Raw genomic sequence first — 16,338 nt, 5'->3', positions numbered from 1 at the left:
CTCAAACCATCAAAGTACCTAAATTAGAACAATAGTGATGATGTTCCTATTTGCTTTTGAGCACAAAATTTATTAATTATTTTACGATCTAGTTGTTTACAAGGCTTTCTTGTTTAAAGAACAAATAAATAAACCTGTGACATGTACAAAACATCCAATCAAGCATTACATTATACAAATTTGAAGCTGAAATGGTCATTCTGAGCAGTGATTTCAATCATCGATGTCTATGAACTTACCTTTAAATAGAGAAAATACTATGCCGAGTTTCATGCCACTTTCATTCACCGTATTGCATGTAGGTATGTACACTTTCTATTTCTAGTACAATAAATCAATCAACAATTAAGTCTATCATACAAGCTGGCCTTTGTGAATGCAACTTGACAATTTAGGTGAGTTCTGAGCTATATATTGACTAATATCATGGTCAATCCAAAAATAGAAAGATCTATCCTTTGGAAAAAACATTCTGCCAAGTAGCAGGAAGCCATTGCAGGGCATTAAGTTTAGGTATGTTCTATGCTTAGAGCAATTTATTTCAATTTTCACAGTTAGCTCGATATCTTTTCCAGATTAGCAATCACATCAGCATTAAAATAAACTGCGGATAGAACATAAACATAAATCGCAGAAGACAAGCCAAGACAAGAGGACACAAGATGTGGCGCTAGCCAGGGACAAACCCCAATGTGGGGAAACCCTTGATCAATTCTTCTTATATGTTCTTCAATAGTTCAGCAAAGAGAGAGAGATATTACGTTTACAACAGAATTCAACACTTTGACTTATCTAGATAAGAGCATAGATCATCTCTAAGAAGATGATACATGAGATCAGTTGAAGACATGTTGCTTCAACTAATTCTCCAAGGTGACTCCTTCACCTATCATTGTGCTGCATTTCGTCATCATGTTGCACCTCACCGCGCTGCACCATGTTGCACCCATCATCACTATGCTGCATCTCATCACGCTTCATTAATCATGATTGTACCCATCACTGTACTGCATTATGTGCCATTTCTGCACCATGTTGCCATCCTGACCTATGTGTTGGCTGCACCTTGCTTGCTTGTTGTCCCTTGCTTGCTTGTTGTCCTTAGCATGCTTGTTGTTGCATGCTAGTTGTCCCTTGCATGCTAGCGGTAACATTGCATGCTTAGTGTATTTGTTGCTACGTACCATACAATTGTCCCAATGTTAGTTAGTTGTCCCTTGCATGTTGCTCTCCTTCGGAGACAGATGCTCCGACTGTTTCGGTAGTTTTGGCAGTTTCGGCTGTTCCCGGCAGTTCCGGCTATTCCCGCCAATTCTGGCTTTTCTAGCAATTCCGTCTTTTCCGGTTTTTCCAGCAATTTTAGCTTTTCCGGCTTTTCTGGCAGTTCCGGCTTTTCCGGCATTTTCAGCTTTTCCGGCTTTTCTGGCAATTCCGGCTTTTCCGACAATTCCGGCTTTTCCAGCAATTCCGGCTTTTCCGGCAATTCCGGCTTTTTCTAGCAGTTCCAGCTTTTCACGCAGTTCCGGCTTTTTCGGCAGTTCCAGCTTTTCTAGCTTTTCCGGCTTTTTCGGAAGTTCTAGCTTTTCTAGCTTTTCCAGCAGTTCCGGCTTTCTGCCCTCTGGATCAGGGCAACATTATTCCTTAGGATCTCTCCTCCTACTAAAACCCAAAGACAAGTACAGAGAGGAAGAGATCCCAAGTGTGTTGAAATGACTTGAAGGCCACTTCTATTTATACTAAAACGTTGAGCACATGTGGGGCTTATTTGGTTGCTGGCCGACCTTGACGAATTGTCTTATAATGCAAATAAATTCATAACTCCGTGAATACTTATCGGAATCGGATGATCTTTAGATCAATCCTACACCTCTCGATGAGAGGGATCCAAGTAAAATATCAGCTGCCATAAATAAAATGACCCACATGGAGTTTGGCCCTAGTTGCCAATTTTAACACTCCCTCTCAACTAGGGAGAACTCCATCCGTTGATCCAAATGTCCGACTGTACTATCTTTGCCATCAGTGCCCTGCACTGCTCTGCTCTGCTTTGATCCGCTGAGTTCTGCTCTGCTGAGCTCTGCTCTTCTCTGCTTTGCTCTGCTGAACCATGAAGAACAAGAATTGATCGAGAATGTCTCATAACATTCTCTACTGACCCGAAGTCAGTTTCATCTAAAGAGAGTGTGTCACATCACTCTTACTGACCCGAAGTCAGTTTTATTGAGATCCCAGATCAATATCACAAGAAAGTGTCTCAAACCACTCACACTGATCCCAGATCAGTTTCATTGATCCCAGATCAATGTCACAAGAGAGTATCTCAAACCACTCATAGTGATCCCAAATCAGTTTCATTGACCCCAGATCCATGTCACAAGAGAGTGTCTCAAACCACTCATACTGATCCTAGATCAGTTTCATTCATCCCAGATCAATGGAGGTCATCCTAAGATAGGGAGTACGGTAGATACAGCGATGCGTCCATCGATAGTACTACTATGGTCCCTATCCTCATTTCCCTACTCATTGATCAGATGAGAGGTACTTCCCATGAGTCCCAGACTGCATGGGTAGGATGCCTTTGTTGGCATTATGATACAAGTGTTGTCCTTGATGGCAACTCACTCAGAAGCAGGTACAAGTGATGGCAACTTAATCAGAGGACAGATCTTAGTACAGCAGGACAAGAAAGAGATATACGCAGGTTCATTAAGGAAAATCAGCGTATACACGCAGGTTGGTTTCAGTAAAAGCGCGTACATGTGAAAACGTACCTTTGGTCCGTGGCGGTTAGTCCTTGAAAGTTGTGCCTATGGTTTTGGACCGTGGTGTCTCGACAGACTTGTCGATCCCTAGTTTTGAAGTTGATGGTATTGTGTTACTATGGTTTTGGACCGTGGTATTGTGAAGGGCCTAAGGCTATATAAGGAGAAGATCATTAGGCAAAGTGAGGCAAGCAAGGTGTGTCTGACGAAGTGAGAAGATCTAGTATTGCTGGTTATCTATTCGGGACGCTTGGCAAGGGTCGGATCTGACAGCGAAGGTATAAGTAATTATTTCTAGATCTGCACGCGGGTTGCCCTTGGAGAAAGCGCGTATACACGCGGTTTTGGTATAGCGAAGTAGCGTATGCATAATAAGATTTGATATTTCAGGTTGCTATTGATTCTGGTGGTTGTTGCAGAGTTCTGGGCTCTGGTTTGTGTTCTGTGTTCTTGATGACAGGGTTTCAGTGATTCAGTATTGGGTGATTTAGAGAATTATGATGCAAGTATAAGTTGATGATTGTATTGCAGCAGTGTTTGTTTTGTACTCATGGATCCAGTCTGAAAATTGATGAAACGTGGTCCCTGTAGGAAAGAAGGTTGTAGCCTTCTGTAGGGACAGCACCTACGTACTAGTAAATGGATCGGCTAGTACAAGAGCTGAGGGGGTTGTAGCTCCCTTCCAGAAGTAGTTGGAAAACGAGAGAGGGTTGTAGCCCTCTGCAGGTTGTAGCCTGCGTACTGGTAAAGGACTGCACCAGTACATTGTAAAAGAAGTTTCTTATTAAAGAAGAAAGAGACGAATTGCAGCAGGTGGTTTTCACCCACATTGGGTTTCCACCTTATATCATGGTGTTCATGTGTGTGGCTTTTATGTGATGATCTGTTCTGTTATACTGCACCTGTTTATTGTCAGTGGTTAATAATGTTCTGATGCATTTACTGAAGATAAGCTAACTGAATCATAAGATTTCTGGATATACGCTAGTTTCTTTAGACACAGTAGCGTGTACACGCGGGTTCACTTAACTGAAGTAGCGTATATGTTTCTGAGCATGAAATTTGAAAAGTTTTATTGATCTGATAACACTGATTCACCCCCCCTCTCAGTATTATTTCCAACAGCCTTGACAGGAGAACTAATCATCCTGTCCACAAAAGAACGAATCATCCTGCCAGTGGATGCCACGAAGAACTAATCATCTTGGCCCACATGAGAACTAATCATCCTGTTCCACAGTCGCCACGGAGAACAAATCATCCTGGCTCACAAGAGAACTAATCATCCTGTTCCATAGTCGCCACGGAGAACAAATCATCCTGGCCCACAGGAGAACTAATCATCCTGTTCCATAGTTGCCACGAGAGAACTAATCATCCCAGCCCACAGGAGAACTAATCATCTTGTTCCACAAGTTGCCACAGGAGAACTAATCATCTCGGCCCACAAAAGAACTAATCATCGTGTTCATAGTGCACCACCAGGGGAGGGTGAGTCGCCCTGTGGTCGTATGTTGTTCCAGTAAGTACCCCAAGCCCCCCAAAGCTCCCAGAGCTCAATGCATGCAACATGCAAGACCCTTATAAGAAGGTCTCTCAACGACTCCAAGTCATTCGAGAAAGTCACAGATTTGACCTTTCCCCGGGGCTTTGACAAAATGTCTATGACCTGTACATCAGTCTCAATGCGATGGAGCCTCCTCGCTCATCGACTTACCATATCGCAAATAAGGCAGTGTCTGATGACTATCTGTTGGAGCAATCATCAAATACGGGATTCCACAATAATCGAATCCCCCCTCTGGTTGTCACAGAGAATCACAGTGGTATTCATCATGTGTACAAACCATAGTTTTAAAACTCTGACTCCGACTCGGCCGAGGATCGACTCCGACTCCGACTCCGACTCCGAAACGGTAATGACTCGGCCAGCTCGATTTCAATGACTCGGTCATTGTAAAAAATACATTAAATATTTATTTTTTTATTAAAAAAACATAATTTTAAAGATTTTAAACATAATTTTAAAGATTTTCATTCATGTTTCCAAACACACAACATTATAATATAGATGGAAGACAACATATGATCAAAGTAGGTTCATGAACCAATCCATTATATCAAAATGGTACCCAATGGCAATACATAGTCAACTGTCATACATGATCAAAGACTCAAAACAAAATACACATAACCAAGGAGGCTAGAAATGGCCTCTACAACAAAAGTAAATTGTGACGGTGACCAGACTCCAATACTAGTACTACTGGCTAGTAGCTACTGCCAGAGGAGCCAAGATCATGTCGATCAATCTCTGGATCATCATCATCAGAGTCAGACAGGGGGCCCCATGGCTCCTCCTCATCATCATCATCTCCAACTGCAACTGTAGAAGTGGTACCACTAGCAGGCTGTGCAACTGCAGCAGATGCAAGCTGAGATAGAGTATATATGCGGCTGCGCTTCTCTCGTGGCTGAGCAGAGGAAGCACCTACAACTGGAGTCCTTGCTGGCTGTGAGACTGAGGCTGGTGGATTGGGATCTGCATTCAACTGAACCAGAACAGCTTGTTCAGGTTCAATTGATGTCTCAATATCTAAATCTAAATCAAGATCCTCATCAGGATCAAACTCTGCTGGACAACTCTCCACTACCCAATCTGATGTTGGATCACTGTCTTCCAACACAATGGGATCTTAATCAAGTCTTTTGTTCAGCAAATGGTTTCGTCTGAGCCGGAGGTTGTATTGGACATAAACAAGATCATTTAACCGTTTTTTATCCAAACGGTTTCTCTTCTTTGTGTGAATCCTCTCAAAGACAGACCAATTGCGCTCACACCCAGATGCACTACAAGTTTGACTCAAAATACGAATTGCAAACCTTTGCAATTCAGGACAATGGCCACCAAAGGCCTCCCACCATTGTGCTACAAAAAACATAGGAGTGTAATGAGTTAGCTCAACAAAATTACAAATTATATCTATTTTTCAAATTATAAACGATTTAACAAACTTTTAAAAAAAAAGTAAAACTATTAAGAATTTGAAAATTGAAATTTTTGTTTACCTGGCTCATCTGCTTCTCTTGCAATCTTTGCTAGGTTCTTCCCAAAGGTACCTGATGCATTGCTGAAGGTATTGGCCTATCGGTGTATATCCAGCTGATCAGACTCCAATTGGATCATGCGATCAATGCAATCAATCAATCCATCTCTGACCTCCCCCCTCAAAGCTCCTGACTCCTTAGCTTTATAATGATATCGTGGGTTCAAAAAATAACCAGCTGCATGTATAGGGCGATGGAGTTGATTGTTCCATCTTTCATCAATGATTGCCCAAATGGGCCCATACTTTGCCACTCTATCCTTGTATATTGTCTTTATTTGCTCCTTTGCTTGATCCATAGCCTCATAAATGAAGCCCATAGCTAACCTTTCCCCATCCACCAACCGCAACACCTTAACTAGTGGCTCAGCAAGCTTCACAATCTCTGCTGCCTTTCTCCAAAAAGTTTCTTCATAGACTTTCCTTTTCAGTTCTTTGCCTTCCGGTTTCTTAGACCAATTGCTTTGATTCCATTCATCACTAGAAAACATCTTTTGCAAGTTTCTATGTTGGGAAAGCATAGATTGCAATGTCAAAAAATGTGTAGCAAATCTAGTGATGGCAGGCCTAATAATATCCTTGCCCCCAGTGTGTTTCCTCATGAGGCTCAAAATCAATGTATGATTGTAGATAAAATTTATGATGCTTTTGGCATGATCTATAGTGTTTTTGACCCAGTCTATTTTTCCAATATCCTCAAGCATGCAGTCTATGCAATGTGCAGCACATGGGGTCCAAAATATGGTCTTGTGTTTTTCCTCTAACATTTTACCAACAAGAACATAGTTAGAGGCATTATCTGTGATGACTTGAACAACATTAGCCACCCCCACCTCCTCAACAACCTGATCCAATAGCTGAAACAACAATTGCCCATCTTTTACCTTATCAGATGCATCAACTGATTTTAAAAACATGGTTCCCTGTGGGCAGAAGACAAGAAAGTTTATGATGGTACGGTTTCTTTGATCAGTCCATCCATCTGACATGATGGTACATCCTGTTCTTGCCCATGAGTCCTTGAACTCTTTCAAATACTCATTAATGGATTCAATTTCTCTCTGCAAACGATACCCCCTTAGCTCATGCATAGTAGGGCCTTTGAAGCCTTTTCCAGCAGCATGTATGGCATCAAACATAGGCTCATAATATGGTGAACGAGCAACATTAAAGGGGATATCAACATCATACCACCATCTAGCTATGTACTCACAAGCAGTCTCCCTCAATTCTTTCTTCCAGTGGTCATCTAAAGTGGGTTGCATTTGACTTTTACTAACTTCAGGACCATGTGCATCTGATGGAGAGGAGGGAGTGAAATAACTTTTGATAGTCACATCACCCTTTGTCATTCTACCCTTTCCCTTATCTTGAACAGAACCAAAAGAGGGAGGAACATATCGGAAAGGGTTATCAGTTTGAGGGATAGAGGAAGAACCCTCAAAATCATAATGGGGGTTGGTAGCCATCATTTTTTGTATCTCCCTCTTCCTCCCAATTTCAGCCTGTATGTCTTTTTGCCTAGCCTTATCTTCTTTAAATTTCTCAAAGCTGGCCAACAAATTCTTCCTAAACTCCCCAATTTCTGGTGAGGTACATGGGGTAATTTGGCCTCTAATCCCTGCCAAGTGTTGTTTCAATCTATTAATGCCCCCAGGACCTTCCTTAATTTTCCTATGGCAAAATTTGCATTGCATTTGACTATCAACCATTTCAACATATGCCCAAGCAGGATCTCTTGCTCTAGGTGCCATTTTTTGACTAAGAAATGAAAGCAAACAATCTGAAAATGAAAAAAAAAAAAAACATTGATTCAATGTTCATTTCTTGGACAAAAAACACTCTCTAAGCTTTCTAAATATGCACCTAAAATTTACTAAGCAAAAACAGATTTATAGAGGTGAAAAAAAATACCTCCAGGCACAAACTGCCTCCTCAAGCTTGCTCCAAGAATCAGCTCCTCAATGCTGCTCCAAATGGCTGCCCAAGAAGCTCCTCACTCCAGCTACAATGCTCCTCCAAGACTCCTCACTGCTGCTCCAAAAACAAGCTCAAGAACTGCTCACTAACTCTCAAAGAAGACTCTCACTCAAATGCACAAGATTGTTGTGAGAGAATGAGAGCACTTGAGTGTGTTAAATAGGGTTTGGGAGGGGGAAATGGACCCCAAATGACATTTAACTTATTCACACAACAGCTTGGAGTCCAAACCAATCAGCATTCACCCAAAAAAATCATTAAAAAAATTAGAAATCGTTGTTTTTTATGTGGTTACGGGCCGCTGTTATGACTCGGCCGAGTCAATACAGAAACGGCCGACTTGGCCGAGTCATCCATGACTCAACGGCCGACTTGGCCGAGTCAGCCATGACTCAGCCGAGTCATGGCTAACTCGGCCAACCGAGCCATTTCATAGGCCGAGTCAGTCCGGAGGCCTCCAACTCGGATCAACTCGGCTGTTTCGGTATCGAAACGGCCGTTTTTTAAAACTATGGTACAAACAGCTCACTTAAGAGCTTTTGCAACCATGCAGCTTCACACAAGATCATACTCGTAGCTATGTATTCAGTCTCGGCGGTGCTTATAGCAACCGACTTCTGCTTCCTGCTCATCCATGATATCGAAGCAGAATCGAAAGAGAACCAGCACTGAGAAGTGCTCTAGTGATCCTCCACACTGCCTGCCCAGTCAACATTCGAATAATCATGCAGTTTCATATTTCCAGCAGTGTATCTCAATCCATGAGAGATTGTGCCCCGAAGATATCTCAAAAGATTCTTGGCACCAATCCAGTGAGGCTCAACCAAATATGAGCTCACCATGCTAACTGCAAAACATATGTCCAGACGGAAATTCACCAAGAACATCAACGCAAATGAGTTTATGAAACTTAGAGGCATTTCCCAAATCTGGTCCGACATCACTACCATATAACTTCTGAAAGTTAAGATCCTCGAGGTAGTCACAGGCTTGCAGTTTATCATTCCACATCCGGAATCCAACTCCCTCTTACTTCTGCAAATGAGAGGGTCTGCACCTGTCAGAAATAGGTCGTCCTCATAAGGTGTCGGTATGAGAGGTCTATCATCCACAACCTTCGGGTAATGGTTTGGATCAGTTTCACTCCTAGTGAATCTCAACTTCATCAGATAGCTATCAATCCTCTCATACTATGCCCGAGGTGTTTTGCTTCAAGCCATAGAGGGCTTTCTTCCACCTGTATACATGAGATTCCCAATCATGAATCTCAAACTCCTCGGGTTGTTCCAAACCTGTGGACCTGCTGCATGAGGGGAATGGTCCCCTTATAAGATTTTCCTTCGGTACATCTCAGACATGTACCTTCATGCTCTACTTGAATTCAGACATCCCTATCACCATCTGACTCATAGAGCTCTGGTGCTATGTGTCAATGGACATGGTCCCCAGTGGACTTCCTGCAACTTGATACAACCTTGAACTCAAAAACATCTTTGAAAATTCTATTTTCAAACACGTACCTTTCCATCGATGAGTGCCACCCTGTAACCTTTGACTTCCATTACCGAAATGGACACCAAGTTCTTCTTGCGATCAGGTACATAAAAGAGATTCTGTAAATGAATCGAGTTACCCTCATTCAATTGAGGGGCAACATTCCCTACACCCTTTCCGGGATAAGTGGCATCAACTCCAAGTATAATCCCACGGTTGTTTTTGTCTCTACCAAATTCGAGAGAGCACCCTTCTATCAATGAGGTGCCTTGAAGCACTACGATCAATAAGCCAGATTCCCAAAGAATCTGAAGGAGAGGGCCAATATAAGATAACGCTTCTTTATCTTATCAGAAACAACATTTGATTCTTCATACCTAGGGTTCCTTGCTTTCTCTGAAGAGTCGGTCGTTTTCCTTGATGACCTGCATTACCTGTCATCCCTTTGATCATTGAAGATGTCCCTGGAATGATTGTTATCATCATCAAGTGATGTGTCCCTGCCATTCGGACACTCCTTCGCATAATGGTCGAACTAGTTATCTGCCTTTCCTTCCACCCTGAGATCCGGTCTTCCAATGAAGTGATCTTTAGGTAGGCCATATTCCGTTGTGCCATTCTGATAATATTCTTTGCTTCGACTTCACCCTTGGTGAATTTGAAGAGGGATGAGGAATCCACTAATCCTTTTGTCCTTTCCCAACTGTCTTCGGTGATTTCTCTTTCACTCTTGCTTGGGCATTGTCTTCACCTCAGCTCTGATACCATGTTAAGTTTAGGTATGTTCTATGCTTAGAGCAATTTATTTCAATTTTCACAGTTAGCTCCATATCTTTTCCAGATTAGCAATCACATCAGCATTAAAGTAAACTGCAGATAGAACATAAACATAAATCGCAGAAGACAAGCCAAGACAAGAGGACACAAGATGTGGCGCTAGCCAGGGACAAACCCCAATGTGGACAACAAGCAAGCAAGGTGCAGCCAGAGCATAGGTCAATACAGCAACATGGTGTAGCAATGGCACATAATGCAGTACAGTGATGGGCACAGTCATGATTAATGAAGCGTGATGAGATGCAACATAGTGATGATGGGTGCAGCATGGTGCAGCGCGGTGAGGTGCAGCATGATGACGAAATGCAGCACAACGATAGGTGAAGGAGTCACCTTGGAGAATCAGTTGAAGCAACATGTCTTCAACTGATCTCATATATCGTCTTCTTAGAGATGATCTCTGCTCTTATCTAGATAAGTCAAAGTGTTGACCTCTGTTGTAAACGTACTATCTCTCTCTCTCTCTCTCTCTCTCTCTCTCTCTCTCTCTCTCTCTCAAGAATTGATCAAGGGTTTCCCCATATTGGGGTTCGTCCCTGGCTAGCGCCACATCTTGTGTCCTCTTGTCTTGGCTTGTCTCTTGCGATTTATGTTTATGTTCTATCTGCAGTTTACTTTAATGCTGATGTGATTGCTACTCTAGAAAATATATTGAGCTAACTGTGACAATTGAAATAAATTGCTCTAAGCATAGAACATACCTAAAATTAACACTATTACTGTTGTCATAAAATTACAGAACTGTACATTTGTACTAATTCTCTCTCTGCTGAACTATTGAAGATTATAAAAGAATTGATCAAAGGGTTTCCCCGCATTGGGGTTTGTCCCTTGCTAGCCGCCACATTTGGTGTCTCTTGTCTTGGCTTGTTTTGTGTCGATCTATTAATGTTCTATCAGCATTTTACTTTATGTTAATGTGATTGCTAAACAGTAAGAAATTGAAGTAAATTGCTCTAAGCATATACCATAAATTAACACAAATAGATTCAAGCTGCTCCAAGAGGTTATTGTTGTAACCGAGCAAAGAAAGAAGGAACTAGCTAGGGTGGGATCACCTCCACCGAAACTAGTCAAAAGGAAAAAGGGGTCTTAAAACCCTCAAAGCCTCAACTCAAGAAAATAGAGATAATTCAATCCAATTCCATGATGATAAAAATGATTCTAACTCTCTCTTATTTATAGATTCTTCATGGGGCTCTTTCTTCCTCAACCTCATGTGAGGGGTTCATGTTCAACCCCTATTTTGGGCTTTTTTGCCCCGATTACCCTGAAATTCACCCAATGATACCCCAAAATATTGGATAATGGGTTTCCCATTTATCAATGACTATAGCCTAGGAGGTTGGATAGGTTAATTCGTCCTCCCTGGATCAATTAAATGGAATAGGACATTATAAGATCCAACTCAGATAGTGGCCACGTAATTGGAGTTAGAGAGAGCAACTTGTATAGGCTAAAGGGCCAACCTATTCGAGCGACTGCAGGAAGCAGAGAAGTGACAGAGAACAAGGATCAGGTAGCTCCAAAGGTTGAATAGCTTAGAGGGAGTCAGCCTTCAGGATCAAACGTGGAGGAGCAGTTGACAGATTCCTCCCAATCCATCAAGATCTCTTGGAACAAGTGACCTTACAAGATATTAAGGAGCAAGAGGCTTCTAGTAACAGGCTAAGAACAGTCGGATTTCGGGGATGTTTTCAAACCAATGGGCATAGAAAGCTTCTAGTTTAAAGGGAGTAGCCAAAGCAGTGGATGCAAGATCGAAATCAGTTCCAGGTGGCAAAAGTAACTCTGTCGCTAAAAGGGAATGTTGATGTTTGCAGCTCAAGAAGGTACTTTGACACAGGCCTATGTGTCCACGCGTGCAAAAATCACCCACAGTCTCCTTAGATACTTGCTCTAGTGTGAACAAGTTGCTAATGTAACTTAGCCTAAGTCTAACTTCAAAAAAGACACAGATTGTTATGTTGGCTTGTTGAGCTAAAAGAAACTTGGGAAAAGTAAAGTAAATTAATTTAGTGAAAATGTTTTAAACTCAACCCTTCATCTCAAGTGAGGCAAGATCTAATCTCAGCCATCAATCACTTTGGAGATTAGAATTAGGGATTTAACTCAATATAAAGTTATAAAATCAGCGTTAGGGAGATGGGAAAAGCACACAACAACAGCACAAGATTGAGAGAGGCTTCTTAGTGAGTGTTGGGTCCGAAAAAGTGCAACAAGGAAATCTGGCTCAGCCAAGGAGGGTTGATCAGCCAGATCAAATCCAAGGTTGTAAGTTATTCCTCAGTTAGGCCATTATCTCAGAATGGGAGCCCAAGAAAGTTTGAATTGCTAAATAAAAACTTGATTAGGCAAACTCCGTGTTTTGTTTTTAGGAGATTGGTTATTTTATTTTTGTAGTGGATGCGAGATCGAAATCAATTCCAAGTGGCAAAAGTAACTCTGTCGCTAAGAGGGAGTGTTGATGTTTGCAGCTCAAGAAGGTACTTTGACACAAGCCTATGTGTCCAAGCGTGCAGAAGTCACCCACAGTCTCCTTAGATACTTTCTCTAGTGTGAACAAGTTGCTAATGTAACTTAACCTAAATCGAACTTCAAAAAAGACACAGATTGTTATGTTGGCTTGTTGAGCTAAAAGAAACTTGGGAAAAGTAAAGTAAATTACTTTAGTGAAAATGTTTTAAACTCAACCCTTCATCTCAAGTGAGGCAAGATCTAATCTCAGCCATCAATCACTTTGGAAATTAGAATTAGGGTTTTAACTCAATATAAAGTTATAAAGGCAAGGTTAGGGAGATGGGAAAAGCACACAACAACAACAAGATTGAGAGAGGCTTCTTAGTGAGTGTTGGGTCCAAAAAAGTGCAGCAAGGAAATCTGGATCAGCCAAGGAGGGTTGATCAGCCGGATCAAATCCAAGGTTGTAAGTTATTCCCCAGTTGGGCCATTATCTCAGAATGGGAGCCCAAGAGAGTTTGAATTGCTAATGAAAAACTTGATTAGGCAGACTCTGTGTTTCGTTTTTAGGAGATTGGTTATTTTATTTTTGCTTCTGCTAAGTTAAGAACCTAGCCATGTAAAATATTCAGTAGATCTGCAATCTGCTAGGTTAATGATTTACCACGTGCTATGTTTAACAGAAATCAGATAATTACAAGAGTACCACAATCTTATACTGCAACAAATTGTTCAGCCCATATTTGGCCACACTGTCCATCTTCTCAAACTTTCAGAAACATCCCTTTATTGTACATTATAAGATCCTCTGACTAAACAACATAAGCCAGTGAAGCACATACAAGAAAATAATCCTAACCTTCCTCTACAATGCTACTAAGATATCCACACAAAGGAAATTTATGGCAATATAACTAAATGTCTCATATTCTAATTTTTCTGAATACAAATTCACAAGTGCTCAGAATTAAGATGAAAGAGGAACAGTGCCTTCCTATAACAGAATATAAAGTGGAAAGATACTGATCAGGTAACGTGACAGTGAAAGTGAGAAAAATGAAAAACAAAAAGAACATATTCTTTTTTGGTGCTACACGAATTAGAAAAACGAACAATAGTTTGAATGCAATATGTTTGAGAGCATGCAAAAGAAAAAAAAACACGAGTGCAAAGTTTTTGAAAAGCAGGAAGAGGAGATAAATACCAAGAAGCATCCCTGGTTTGGGAGAGAAAAGAAGCAATTTTGCCTTTAATTTCAAAGAAAGATAGGGAGACAGTCCATTAAGAATCTTCGCAGTCCAATCGCAGATTTTAAGGTCAAAATAAGCCAACACGACTCCATCAAATTCCTCGTTATACCTGCAAACAACAAATGCAATCAAACTGTTGAGAAAACCGGTTCCTGAATTTTACAGTTTTAACTCAAGCACCTCAAATATATATTTAGCAATTTTATATTTCTGATAAATATTCTAGCATTCATAAATCAACCAGCAAGCTAAACTCTGAACCAAGTTTAATCCCCCTATTTCATGGTAGATACAGTAACATAACATGCTATGAAGTCAGTCAAGCTGGTTGTAACTTGTGGACAAGAGGTTAACTCCATAGTCATAGCTTTTATTTGATGCGTTCAATACGGTGAACCTCAAATATGGTCAGCCAAACCAACACAGATACCATACCAACAAAAAAAAGTAACAAACATGAATTATAAAACATAAAGATTCATAACAATTATAAAATTCCTAGTATGAAGCACAATTTTAAAACCAAATCTGAATGCGTAGCATTCCCGAAACTCAAAACAAGCAAAAACACTCAACTGCTTTTATCCCTCGTTTGTTGTTCAGCCTGGACAAGATCTGAATGCTTAGCGTTCCCAAACTCAAAATAAGCAAAAAATATCAACTGCTTTTAACCCTGGTTTGTTGTTCGGTCTGATCAGTGGACCTGTTGACTGACTGGGCCACTTTTGGGCCATCCATGTGCAGTCACAAAAAAAGGCACGAGCACACAAAACGACCATTTATTGTTACAATTGTTAAATCAGTGCACATAACCGGGTTCAAAAACCCCTAAGACATGTTGCCGGACTAATATGGACAGAGTTAGCTACTGCATCCCAGACAAGGTAGAAGTCCAGACGACCTTAAAAGGCTGTGGGTGCTGCACACCTCAACGGACCGAGTTGGGTGGGAGTTCTCTGCCAATTTAATATAATAGAAACCTCTGAGTCCTAGTAACTCAACGAATGTTTAACATAAAAGAAGTATTAATATTTTCTGCAAAGCTCAAAAAAAATATGATCCAGAGAGGAGAGGAGAAATGTTATTGTAGTATAAACAATACTAAGGCGTCACAGATAAGAGTATCCCACTGTTAGTATTCACACGCGCGCACAAAGGCCACGCACAGACAAAGTAGGGATAGGCGAGCAAGCAAACATAACAACCCACAGCCAATCAACCATTCTGCCCATAGAGTCCGGAAAACTGAAGGAAGATGGCCTAAAATTATTTAGGAGGAACATGTATATTTGTTTTTAGGAAGACAAAGATTTCTTTTTGGGAGAAAAAACCCATTCTCTCCACTATATGACGATGAAATCTTACCGCAAAAGTAGAGAACTTAGAAGCTCAAGGACTCCCTGCTGCACATCATCAGTTTTAGAAGGATGAAGAAAAGCTGAGAGATCGGCTTTTACAACACTCAAACCCTCCATTTCTCTCCCAACAGATTTGCTTCTTGTAGTAACCACACTGTCTATCAACGATGAATGTACTGCGGGAATTGAGAAAATAGCATCAGTTCAGTGACTAAATTGTGCTGGAATATGGGCCACTTCTACATCCCATATAAGATCAATTCAATTGAAAATCACTGTTCAATCCATTCGTTTACTTATTTGCACAGTATTTTGTTAAAGATTATTTTGATAATAATCAACAAATACCCTAAAAGATAGCTTCACATTCGCTCCCAACCCCTACAGAGACCATATCGCTTTCCAGGCTTCGAGCTGCTTCCCCCGTCGTTCCCCATGAGAATCGATTCTGCGCGTCCAAGACTTGATCGATGAACTCTAATTGCCTAAGTAAAATAGTAAGTTGGTAAGCTTTAAATATTTCCATCGATGAACAATAAAACAGTAAAAAAATCAATTCAAGATATTCGGTGGAAAATGGAAGGGCTAGGGTTTTACAGATCGGAGGTCTAACATGATTTTTGGGAAAGAGACTATGGCTGAAAGGCAAGTTTGGTGGGCCACCGGGGTTTTTGGATCCCCGCGAGACTCTAGTGGGCATAAAGAGTCTTTGTCCGAAGGGTTGTTAAATCTCCCTCACTCCATGGTGACGTAGGTGTTGCTTCGAGCGTGCGAGCAACAAGCATGGCAGTTATGTGAAATATCTCCAAATTTTGTAAAGTCCAAGTTGCTCACAGGAATTAATAATGTTCATCATAAAGGTACTTAATGGTGATCGAAAGGAGATTAGGAGAAATGGTTTAGAAAAAGAAAGAAATTATCTTGGTGTTTACGAGGCTAAAGATATTTTAGGGACAGATTGTTTCTTCATCTGCATGATGTATTTGGCCATTTTTCTGTGAAGTTTCACAATAAATGCTCTGAGCTTCTTGACAAACCTCTCACTAAATAGATTATCCCAAGAGCTAGCTAACAACGTATCTGCATA

The 16,338-nt window shown here is 41.0% G+C and overlaps 1 protein-coding gene across 5 annotated transcripts in view; it reads right to left on the bottom strand.

Moving 5' to 3' along the window:
* LOC149197462 (DNA-directed RNA polymerase I subunit rpa43-like) overlaps positions 1 to 15,850 on the bottom strand; it is an 83,965-nt gene extending 68,115 nt beyond the window's left edge. For 2 of the 5 annotated variants that reach the window (XM_089405849.1, XM_089405851.1), the window contains exons 1-3: positions 15,600 to 15,844; positions 15,259 to 15,427; positions 13,848 to 14,002 (exon numbers count right to left, since the gene is read on the bottom strand). In XM_089405849.1, coding sequence (XP_089261975.1) covers positions 13,848 to 14,002; positions 15,259 to 15,368 — 265 coding nt within the window. In that variant the 5' untranslated portion in view covers positions 15,369 to 15,427; positions 15,600 to 15,844. Of the gene's footprint in view, positions 1 to 13,847; positions 14,003 to 15,258 lie in introns of all 5 variants that reach the window. The other 3 variants (XM_089405847.1, XM_089405850.1, XM_089405848.1) reach the window with 3 other exon arrangements.
* Between the last annotated feature and the right edge of the window lie 488 nt (positions 15,851 to 16,338).

The sequence above is a fragment of the Pinus tabuliformis genome, chromosome 2_2 (genome assembly GCF_031772625.1).
Source record: "Pinus tabuliformis cultivar Carrire ecotype Pingquan chromosome 2_2, CPIR1, whole genome shotgun sequence".
In the NCBI taxonomy this organism is placed as follows: Eukaryota; Viridiplantae; Streptophyta; class Pinopsida; order Pinales; family Pinaceae; genus Pinus; species Pinus tabuliformis.
Note: the sequence above shows the minus strand (reverse complement) of the source record. Positions and strands in the feature narration are given on the sequence as shown.